The sequence below is a fragment of the Pyrgilauda ruficollis genome, unplaced genomic scaffold, assembly GCF_017590135.1.
Source record: "Pyrgilauda ruficollis isolate IOZ18807 unplaced genomic scaffold, ASM1759013v1 scaffold56, whole genome shotgun sequence".
Classification (NCBI taxonomy): Eukaryota; Metazoa; Chordata; class Aves; order Passeriformes; family Passeridae; genus Pyrgilauda; species Pyrgilauda ruficollis.
The window spans coordinates 3,544,231-3,554,914 of record NW_024527266.1 but is presented as its reverse complement, the minus strand read 5'-3'; the positions used below and the strand labels follow the sequence as shown (position 1 = coordinate 3,554,914).

Below are 10,684 nucleotides of genomic sequence, written 5' to 3'. Positions count from 1 at the left end.
ACCCACACTGGGAACAGAGGGAAAAGGCCCTCTGTGAACATGAGGAGTCCAGATTTTGGGGAGACCCTCTGACTCTAGGAGGCAGAGACTGCGAGACACACGCCTTGCACTCCAGACTGCAGCCTTGAGAGTAACGTGGGCTTCTCCATTGGCACATTACCACACGACCACTGGCACAGCCAGGAAGGGGTGTGTGGGGAGAAGCCTTCCAGCCTTAGGGGCAATTCCAGCTCCTCGGGGCCCGTGCCTGTTGGGCAGAGTAGCTGCATACCAGTGGTCTGCTGGCTGCTGCAGAGTCCCTGATCATCTGGAATGGAAAGCAAGCCCTTGGGTTGTGGCATGGTTCCCTGAGCTCAGCAGTGGAAGCCAAAAGTGTACAAGAGCTAAAGCTGACTGTACGAGGGAGACGGAGCAGCATTTACAGCCGAGCCATGGGCTCCCAGTCCAAAGAGTGAGCAGCCATTCCTCACCTTTTGTGGGGCTCCTTTTGAGGGGCGGGTTGGTGGTAGAAGATGGACATTCCTCCATCACATCCAGCCACAGAATCCTGGAATTGTTGGGCTGGAAGGGACCTTAAAGGTTATCTAGTCCAAAGCTCCCCGCAATGAGCAGGGACATCTTCAACTAGATCCGCCTGCTCAGAGCCCTGTCCAGCCTGACCTTGGGTCTCACCAGGGGTGGCACATCCCTGTTTCAGGAAGATGAGCTGCAGTGCCAGCACAGCTGGATCCTTAGCTCTCCAGTTCATTCTGGGTGCAGGAATTCCCCGCAATGACGTGTGAAACACATCCTTATTTGTCAGCCCCTGGAGATCCTGAGGGTGCCCCGTGTGCGGGAGGCTCCAAACCACCCGGCTCTGGCTTCCACTGATGCCATTGCCTTGGGCTTGCATCCCATTCCACACCACAAGCAATAGTGGATTAAAGCCCGTGTCCATCATAATAAAACAGATGAAATTTCATTAAATTAAAATAAATTAAATGTTGAAACTCCATTTCAAGAAAGGAAATGAAATGAAAATTCATGGAATAGAATTTCAAAAATGTCATGAAACTGAGTGGCATTTTAAAATTTCATTAAATGAAATTAACATAAATAAAATTTCATTAAATGAAATAAAACGAAACTATGAAATGAAATGAAACATGTCAAGTTTCCATGACATGAAATGAAATGTCGTTGGATGGAATGAAGTGAAATAAACATTATCTGTTATGACCGAAGTTCCTCTCAATCCCCGCCAGATGGTTTGCGCGGCCTTGTTTTTCCGCGCATCCGTGCCCGCGCACCTTTCTGGACGCGCTCGCCGCCCGTAGCGCCGCGCGCCCTCTCGCGAGACCGAGGGCCGGGGCGCTTATAAAGGCCGCGCGCGGCGCTGACGGCCCTTCCGGCCCGGCGCGTGGACAAGATGGTGGGTGCGGCGGCCTCGGGCCTGGCCGCGCATCCCGCGGGCATCGCCGCCATCCCGGCCCCGCCCGCCGCGCGGCCCCGCGCCCGCCGCCCCCGGCACCTGCGGGACGCCGTGCGGGGCTCATCTCGGGGCGCGGGCGAGGCGTTGCGCCGGGAGGCCGGGCGGGCCGGCGCGGTGCCGGGCGGGGCGCGGGGTTTGGGTGGCGCGGGGAGCTGGGGGGGCGTTGGGGGCTCTTTTAGAAAGGGGGGCGGCTTCTCTCTAGACAGCTCCTGCGGTTATGGCCTTTTTGAAGCAACTCGTGCTGAGTATTTTTTTTTTCTTAAGTACAGACGAGTTTATTTTCAGTTCCGTGTGCAGCTGCACGGTATTTTTCTTTAATTTGCTTGTGAGATTGGATGGGTAAATCTTTCTTTGGGCTGAGAGTTCTCCGGATGGAAGCCAGTCTTTAATGGAACTCAGCTTGCAGAGGGAGGCTGCTGGGGTGGTACTCGAGGAGAAAATCTTGGGAAAATATGCGGCGTTTCCACCCAGAGCGGCTGACTCGAAGGCGGGTGTTGAGGTGCTGCTTTACTGCAGGTTTTCAAACCGAAATTGTTTCTGTAATGCTCATTTTGCTGCCGGTTCATTAAGAAACGTGGAGCTGTCTGTGCTGCATTTTCTAGACTTGTGGTGTGGACTGAACTTGTGGTGGCACGCTGTGGCCAAATTACAGCTTCTGTAGTTCCCTGGCCAGAGTGGGGCTTGGTAACATCTTAGAATAAGCTTGGAAGGGGCATTGAAGAAACTGAGAAGTTATTGCGTGAGGATTACGTTCCTGTAACATAATGGGATCCAGAAGCCCAGCAGGTGATAGCGGGCGTTTCTGGAATGCAGCGTCTTGGATGTGAGAACATTGGTGTTCTCGGGCAAGGGCAGAGCTGGCCTTGTCCCCCGAGAGGGCACAAGCAAGTCTGTGGGAAGCGCTGAGCGTTGTTTTCTCTCCGCAGTCTCACCGCAAGTTCTCGGCCCCGAGGCACGGCTCCCTGGGCTTCCTGCCCCGCAAGCGCAGCAGCAGGCACCGCGGCAAGGTCAAGAGCTTTCCCAAAGATGACCCCAGCAAGCCTGTGCATCTCACCGCCTTCCTGGGCTACAAAGCTGGCATGACCCACATTGTCCGCGAGGTGGACAGGCCTGGATCCAGTATGTATTAATGTTCCCCTTGGAGCAGGAGGGGGGTTTGGTCAGGAATGCTGACAGGCCCCTTCATAGCAGCTCTGGGTTTTAGTCCTAGCTGCACTTCAGCCTGTTCCAAGTCCAAGTAGGTGTATTTCTGCTGTAACCACTGGTTTGGTTTGGCTGCACAGTAGTGGGCTCCTTGGGATGGCTCTTCTGGATGGAGGGACATCAGTCAGCTGCCTTCGGTATTTTTTTTGGAGATTATCCAGTCCTCAGTGTGTCGCTTGCTGCCATCCATTTTGCCTGTCTAGCTTGGCTGACCTTTCTCCCTAGCCAGCCTCAAAGTTTTGCAAGGCATTAAGTCATGACTTCAGAGTTTTGTCACTTTAGCCTGCATCATCTCTGTGAAAAGAGCTTGAGTCATTTAACCTTTCACACAGAGGACTTGGGAGTGAGAAAAACCAGGTGGTGTTAAAAGAGTTGCTGCTGGAATTAATCGTGCCGTGTTTCTGTTCCCATCCAGAGGTGAACAAGAAGGAGGTGGTGGAGGCAGTCACTATTATAGAGACCCCTCCCATGGTCATCGTGGGCATCGTGGGGTACGTGCAGACTCCTCGTGGTCTCCGTAGCTTCAAGACCATCTTTGCCGAGCACATCAGCGATGAGTGCAAGCGCCGCTTCTACAAGAACTGGTGAGACAGCAGGGCTTGCCTGGTCTCAGGCCACGGGTCGTGTTTTACTCTTGGGTGCAATGATCCTGGCATGGCTTTTTAGCAGTTAGTGTTTAGCTTTGACAGACTGGCCTAATAATGGGATAGGCTGTGGGAATGGCTCCGTGAGGGTGGCAGCGTAACTGTAGGTAGTGCTGGTGTGGGTGTGGTGGCTTTGGGTTTGCCTGAGAGCTCCCTGACAGGCTACACGTGATGATACTTCGACGGGCGGACATAAGGAAATCGCCTCTGGCGCTTGTTGTTGAGTGTCGAGTCCTGACTGTAGCCCTGTTTTCTCAGGAAAGGGGAAGACAAGTGTCACTTGTGATTGCCATTCCAGGCGCTGTTGTTGTGATTGAAAGTGTGCATTTGCCCAAGTGTGGCTCCAGCGTGTCTGGAGCTTCCAGCCTGTTTGTGAACTTGGCAGGCTGAAAAGACGTCACAGAGGAGCAATAGAGTTCTCAAGGGCACTTTAGTAGCGACCTTGCTGTCAGGCACAAGGGGGGGAAATTAGGGTATTTTAAAGCAGATCACAGTCATCTCACAATTGCTTTAAAGATCTGGTTTTTTTCTGTTATTGTTTGACATCTCCTTACAGTCTTTTGTTTTCTGTAGCGTGAATGTTAATGTGCTTTGGAATTCATGGCAGCTCCGCTCAGCTTTGGCAATTTTGCCACTGTCTGATGAGCTCCAGGCTCCGCTTGCCAGTGGAAAAGAGTCATTAGAAGCTGGCAATGAGCCAAAGCCAGCTGAGGTGGCAACTCCTTCCGCTCACCCCACTTCCCTGGGGATTGATGAAGGGCTTAGCCAAACCTTGTCTCTGCTCTGCTCCTGAAGGCACAAGTCCAAGAAGAAGGCCTTCACCAAATACTGCAAGAAGTGGCAAGATGAGGAGGGCAAAAAGCAGTTGGAGAAGGATTTCAATAGCATGAAGAAGTACTGCCAGGTTATTAGAGTCATGGCTCACACTCAGGTAAGTGCCTGTAGGCTCAGGTATGCTGGAAATGCCTGAGAGAGCAGGCTTGAAACGATCCATCTCTGTAGGAAGATTTCTGCCCTCCCCTGCAGCTTCATGCTGTCTGTTCAGGACATTACACATTCATTCTCTACAGAGTTGTGCTCACAGGAGGTTTGAGGAGCCTTGGCAACCACTGGCTGGTTTTAAATGACTGTCCAAAAGAGACTGAGCTGTAGTAGGAACGTTTTGGGCTCAGTCCATTGCTGATACTGTGTAGACCTAGACTCTCCTAATTTCAGCTACAAATAAAACCAGACTGAACATTGAACTCAGGGGTTTGTGTGCTCAGCATCACATAATTTCAGGCTGTATTCTGTTGGGATTGCAGGCACTCAGTTTTTAGAAGCTTCTTTGGCTCAGCTGGAGGAGGTGCTCTGCTGAGTGATGTGGTGTCTTCCCAGCTGTCAGTGCTCTAACTTTCTTGGGAGATGGATTAAATCTTTTGAGTTGGCTCTCAGTGCAGTAAGATGGCTAGTTTTACTAGAACTAATTTCCTGTAGTAGGCAGTAGAGGTAGTGTTGAAACCTCTATTGATTCTCTCATCGGTTCCCTCTACTAAGTACAGTAGAAGTAACTAAGTGCAGTCCAGCCCAAAGTGGCCTTAGGCGTGGCAGGCTTTATCAGACAGTCAGAACAGTTCAAACTGGAGGGGACCTCAGGGATCATCCAGTTCCAGCCCCCATGCTATGGGCAGGGGCACCTTCCACTACACCAAGTTGCTCAGGCCCCTGTCAAACGAACAGGGGTTGGGGGGCATCCAAAGCTTTTCTGGGCAACCTGTGCCAGTGACTCACAACCTTCATAATAAAAATAATCCTCCTTAGGTCCAATTCAAATTCACTCTGTTTTAGTTTAAAACTATTGCCCCTTTAAGTTCAGTATTTTGGAAAAGGATACTAGAGAAATAGATTAGGCCAGGGTGAAAAGGATGCTGGGCTTATTAGTACAGGGTCCGTTTCACAAGAGCAGGAGCTGAATGTCACGCTTTCTGTGTTCCAGATGCGTTTGCTCCCCCTGAGACAGAAGAAGTCTCACCTGATGGAGATCCAGGTGAATGGTGGCACTGTTGCTGAGAAGGTGGATTGGGCCCGGGAGAAGCTGGAACAGCAGGTGCCTGTGTCCACGGTCTTTGGCCAGGATGAGATGATAGATGTCATTGGAGTCACCAAGGGCAAGGGATATAAAGGTAAACACATGGTAATCCTTCTCTTTGTGGTAGGATTCAGTTTTTAATTAAATCCTGGCCTTGTGTTTTCACAAGTGCATGTATCAAGAGCTGAGTAGGTAAATCCGTACTGCTGTCACAGTTCAATGATGAGACCATGGAATGAGCGCTGGGCACAGCGCCTGACATCCGTGAGGAGTCATTCCATGCTGCCTTCCTTCTGAGAACACAGCCCAGGGACAGCCAGGGAGGGAGCTTCACCAGGAAATTGATTCCTGGGATGCTTCCCTTTTGTTGCCTGGGGCCTGCAACTTGAAAAGTGGCTTAAACTGTGGTTGAAGACTTAAATGACATCTCAGCTTGACAAGAGGCTGCTTTGGTCGCTTGCAGGTGTCACCAGCCGCTGGCACACCAAGAAGCTGCCGCGCAAGACTCACCGCGGCCTGCGCAAGGTGGCCTGCATTGGCGCCTGGCACCCCGCCCGCGTGGCCTTCTCGGTGGCCCGTGCGGGCCAGAAGGGCTACCACCACCGCACCGAGATCAACAAGAAGGTTGGTGTCTCAGCTGCTGGGAAGGAGCGAGAGCTGCCTGATGTCACTTGCTCTGTGACAGTGAACACTGGGGAGTTTTGCTTGGGGTGTTTTACTGTGTTAGAATGTTGTCTTGGGGATAGTGGCCATGGTTAATTATGTTGGATAACTAAAATTCTTGGATGGCCACGTGTTTCCCAAGTGCAGCAGACTGTTTCCTCTGAGGCTTTGTAGAATTCCTTACATTTTATCTGATGACAGGCTCTTTCTCCTACCTTTTGCTAAGCAGACTTTCTTTGTTTTTAGATTTACAAGATTGGCCAAGGTTACCAAATCAAGGATGGAAAGCTGATCAAAAACAATGCATCAACTGATTATGACTTGTCTGACAAGAGCATTAACCCTCTGGTGAGTTGCTGCAGCTCTGTGCCAAGAGCCTGCAAGCAAAGGGGCAAATAGGTCCTGGTATGAGAACAAAATGATTAAATGAAGAGATCTTAAATAAGTTAGCTGTTGTTGGAGGTGGTGGTGTTTAGTCAGCCTCAGTATTGACTTGTATAACATGGAAATTGAATTTATGTGGCATTAGGACAGGGATATTGCAAACCTTCAATGGTACTTGAAGAAGGAATAACTTAGTAAGAAGCGCTTCTGCTGTTTCATCAGCCTCTTCTGCAGTTGCTAATAAAAGCCCTACAGCAACGAGTAAACAGCTGCTTAAGAAACTTGACCAGTGAAAGGCAATACTGGAAACTGGATTTCAGTGCATGTGGGAATGGCCAAGGCCCAGAAATTGTGTGGATCTGTAGGCAGATGTGATCACTGGTCCTGCTTGGTACAGAGCACTAACTGTTCTCTCCTTGCTCAGGGAGGCTTTGTCCACTATGGTGAGGTGACCAATGACTTCATCATGGTGAAGGGCTGTGTTGTGGGGACCAAGAAGAGGGTCCTGACCCTGCGCAAGGTGAGTGATGGGCTGCAACAGTTTAGGGGAGCTGTGCTGCCCCTGGTGCAGATGGTGTATTGCTGTTCTGGGGAATCATGTGGCTTGCTAGAAAGAAAAGCCTTCCACACAAATCCACCTTGTAGTAATGGCCTTGGGAGTGGCCTGAGGTCATTTCTGCAGGTGTAGTGATGGTCATGGTTTAGGCTTGAGAAGTCTTGTGACCAGGACACTGGTGGAGTGGGGCTTGTGCTGCAGGAAGCTGGCCAGTCCAGCCAGAGGTGCAGGGTAGATGGCTTATGGTCAGATGGTAGCAGCTGAAAGTCTGAGGTCAGAGGGACTGAGGAGGCATTAGCCATGGAGGGGACAAGAAGTAGCCTGTGTTCTGTGGGCTGAAAGGGTGCTGCTGCTGCATACTCACCTGGCATCTCTCTTTTTAGTCCCTGCTTGTGCAGACCAAGCGCCGGGCCCTGGAGAAGATTGACTTGAAGTTCATTGACACAACCTCCAAATTTGGTCATGGCCGCTTCCAGACAGCTGAGGAGAAGAAGGCTTTCATGGTAAGGGTTCTTCCTGGCACATTCATTGTGTACCACTGTGTCTTTGAGCTCATGGCAGCTGGTAAGCCTTTGGGCTGTCATGTGGCCAAAGTTCCTGTGAAACAGACCCTTCACTTAAGAGGCCTCCTCCTGCCAGCTTGGTTATAACTGCAGGGGCCTGGGGTCGCAGTTCCCCTGTGACAGCTCTCGGTGTCTGAGCGGTGATGCCACGTTAGGGCACAGGTTGTTAAGTGTTGAAGCACGGAACAAGCACTGCTCTGTTGCCTCCGAGAGCAGCTCCAGCTCGGGAGGAGGGTGCTCTCAGTGGTGGCGTTCCCAGTTTGTCCCTTGCTGGAGAAAGCAGCGGCAGCTGTGTGAGGGCCCTGGCAGGGCCGGAGCAGTGCCGTGCTTGGGGCCGAGCAGAGCTTCCCCACCAGGTGGCACCAGCGTTGCTGCTCAGGCGCGCCCGCAGCCACCGGGTCAGCCCAGTGCGCCTGCGCCGCCTTCAGCTTTTCCCAAAATCTCCGGCTGTGGGCGTTGGACATGGGGTTTCCTGTGGGTTGCAGCATGGAGGGCTTTTTTTGCCTTGGTTTCTTTACAGCTTTTTGTGATTAGGATATTGTGTCTTTTGTGCAGACTGCTGTTTACATAGTTTGTTTTTTGTGGGTTTTTTTCAGGGACCACTCAAGAAGGATCGCATTGCAAAAGAGGAGGCAGCCTAATAGGTGGAATGGTCCTATGGCCTGTGTGCTCTCAGACCAAAAAATAAATATTTTAAAGAAATTAATTTTGCCTCTTATTATATACATTGCTGTGTCAAGCTTGGTACTCTGCAGGTTCTACATGTGGATCAAACCAAAGAAGCATGTACAGTTTTAGCTCCTGAGCATCCACCTTATAGCAGGGTTGCTCTAAAAAATGAAGCTGCTGGATGTCTCTGGTTGTGTGAAATAGTGAAGCAGCAGGGGCCCTAAATGTGTTTGCAGTTGCTCAGGTATTAGTCCACCTGTCAGTCCCCAGCTGGGTGAACAAGAGAGCCTTGAGTCAAGTGGGTTTTGAAATAACCCAGACATTCAAACCACTAAATTTTAGGTAGCTGGTGGGTGCTGGTTGTTGCCATGGAAACCTTCCAGTGTCTGTGGCAGGGGCTGTAGCTTGCACACTTTGCAAATACAGTTTGTTGCTGCCCCTGAGAGCAGCAGAAGGCAGCAGGTGTCCTGAAAAATCCCAGCCTCACAACAGCTGGAGTTTTTTGGAATTGCATGTAATTTCCTTGCTGAAAGGTGGAAGGAGGCAGGCCTTCCTGGGAGTGGGAGGGGGATGATCTGCATCCCACCCTCTGAGGAGGTGGGAGAGCTGTGGGTGCTGCTGGTGTTGTGTTACTGCCTGGCCTAAAATACCCTGCTGGCTCCCGGGGCGATGGCTTGGTGTGTCCTTCCCTGACCATAATTGGAGACGTGGCAGCAATTGGGGCAGGAAGTGCAGGCCTTCACACCGAAGTGTGGCACTGCCCTGAAACAGACCTGGGTTGGCCCTATTTGCTCTTAACTAAAGTGGAGAAAGGTGCGATGGAGAGATTTTTTTCATGTGGTGGTGAACGAGAGCCTTCTAAGAGTTAAAAGGTGGCAAGAAGGAGGGAAAACATTTACCTTGTTTCCCTAGAAACCAGACTGGGTGACTGAGCTGCCTGGCTCCCTGTCAGCCTCATTTAACATGAACCTGCTGGCTGATTTCAGCCAAGTGAAATAAGAGAGAAATAATACTTTTTTTTCCTTTGTCACAAGTCTCAAATTGGCAGGTTGGTGGAGAAGATCCTTAAATTAGTATCCCTCTGCAGAAAAGTGGAATTCCCGACCTCTCTCCAGCCTGAGCCTGCAGTTTTATGGGCAGCTCTGAGGAGTGAGATTTTTCCTCTACCTGTTAGCCTTAGGTGGGATTTTCACTTTTTAAAGCTGGTGTGTACAAGCTGACTAGGGAGGGCATGGCACTGAGCCAGCCCTGCCTGCTGCTGCTTCTATCTCACCAGTCAGATATATCCAAGGGAATTGGGATTATCAGGATAAATGGATGTGCTGGGGATGAGCATCCATGGCAAACTGTGGACTACCTTGAAAATCTCTAAAAGCACCTATTTTTACCATACCTTGTGGTGGGAGCTCTGGGATGTTGCTGATTTCAAGTGACAATGGTAGCAGAGGGAATTTTTAGTCAAATTGGCACCTAAGTAGGTGGAAGCAGTCCTGGAGGAATGTCGTTGTTGAAGATGCTCGGCGTGTGTCTGGCAGGAGGAGTTACTTTGTCTTGGAACCCAGCGCCAGACTTGGGTTTGTTTATTTTTGAAGCGATTGTTGCTGACTGATAAAAAGAGCGGATGGTGAGGGAAAAAAAAAAACCCCACCAAAGCGGTTTCCTGGAATCCTAGGGACATCCAGCGTCAGGAGGTGGCGCTCCTTCCTCTGTAGACACTTGTCGCCGAGGGCTTGCCGGTGGGACTGGAGAAAAGCCCTGCTTAGCTGGGACACGCGGGCTGTGCGAGTCCTCCCAGCCCCCTTAGGGTTCCCTGGAGCCCCACGATCACACCCGGCTGCCTTCCTGGGCAGCTCCTGGGAACCTGCTCTGGGAGGTCCCTGCCAAGCCGTGTGCCTGGGGAGTGAAGCCATGGGATGCCAAGCTGGCTTTGGCAAAGCCTCCCACTCCTAAAACCTGGGTCCACCCTGCAGCTCTCATCTCCCAGCCTTCCTGCTCCTGCAAAGCACGCGTCCTCTGTTTTGGGGACAGTCCCCAGTGCAAGAGGCAGCAATTTTTGCAGATCACACATTGGTCCAGTGGCTCCTGAAAGCCAACATTTTTAGGGTGACTTACGTTTATATTTAATTACTTTGAGTTTTTCTTTTTGGCAGTCATCTCATGAATGCTGTGGTGGTGCTGCTTGACTGCATCTTCCCTGCTCCAAAATGTCCAACAACATCTCAGTCCAGTCAGAAAAGATCCCACACCCTGGTGATGCTCAGACCAACCCGAGAGCCACAGGAGGACAGGGACAGCCCCGGCCCTGCTGAAACAACACCAAAAGCCGTGGGAACGTGCCCTGTCCCAGCTGGTGGTGGGAGGGCTGCGGCTGGGAAGCGGGACTGGGTTTCACCCCCAGCACCCGGAGCTCCCCAGCTGCCAGTGGTGCAGGGCTGGGACCCGGTGTTCCCAGCTGGGGGCCGC

The 10,684-nt window shown here is 51.4% G+C and overlaps 1 protein-coding gene and 1 non-coding gene across 2 annotated transcripts; both read left to right on the top strand.

The window, feature by feature from the left end:
• The first annotated feature begins 1,332 nt into the window (after nucleotides 1-1,332).
• Nucleotides 1,333-8,258, top strand: RPL3 (ribosomal protein L3). The gene is made up of 10 exons (XM_041481757.1): nucleotides 1,333-1,411; nucleotides 2,398-2,590; nucleotides 3,090-3,258; nucleotides 4,114-4,249; nucleotides 5,294-5,480; nucleotides 5,850-6,010; nucleotides 6,296-6,397; nucleotides 6,858-6,953; nucleotides 7,373-7,492; nucleotides 8,149-8,258. Exons 1-10 carry the CDS (start codon nucleotides 1,409-1,411, stop codon nucleotides 8,191-8,193), a joined length of 1,212 nt encoding a protein of 403 aa, XP_041337691.1. The 5' UTR covers nucleotides 1,333-1,408; the 3' UTR covers nucleotides 8,194-8,258.
• Nucleotides 5,598-5,690, top strand: LOC121361249. The gene has a single exon (XR_005956319.1). It is a non-coding gene; the product is annotated as a small nucleolar RNA U83B (small nucleolar RNA).
• Nucleotides 8,259-10,684: the final 2,426 nt, after the last annotated feature.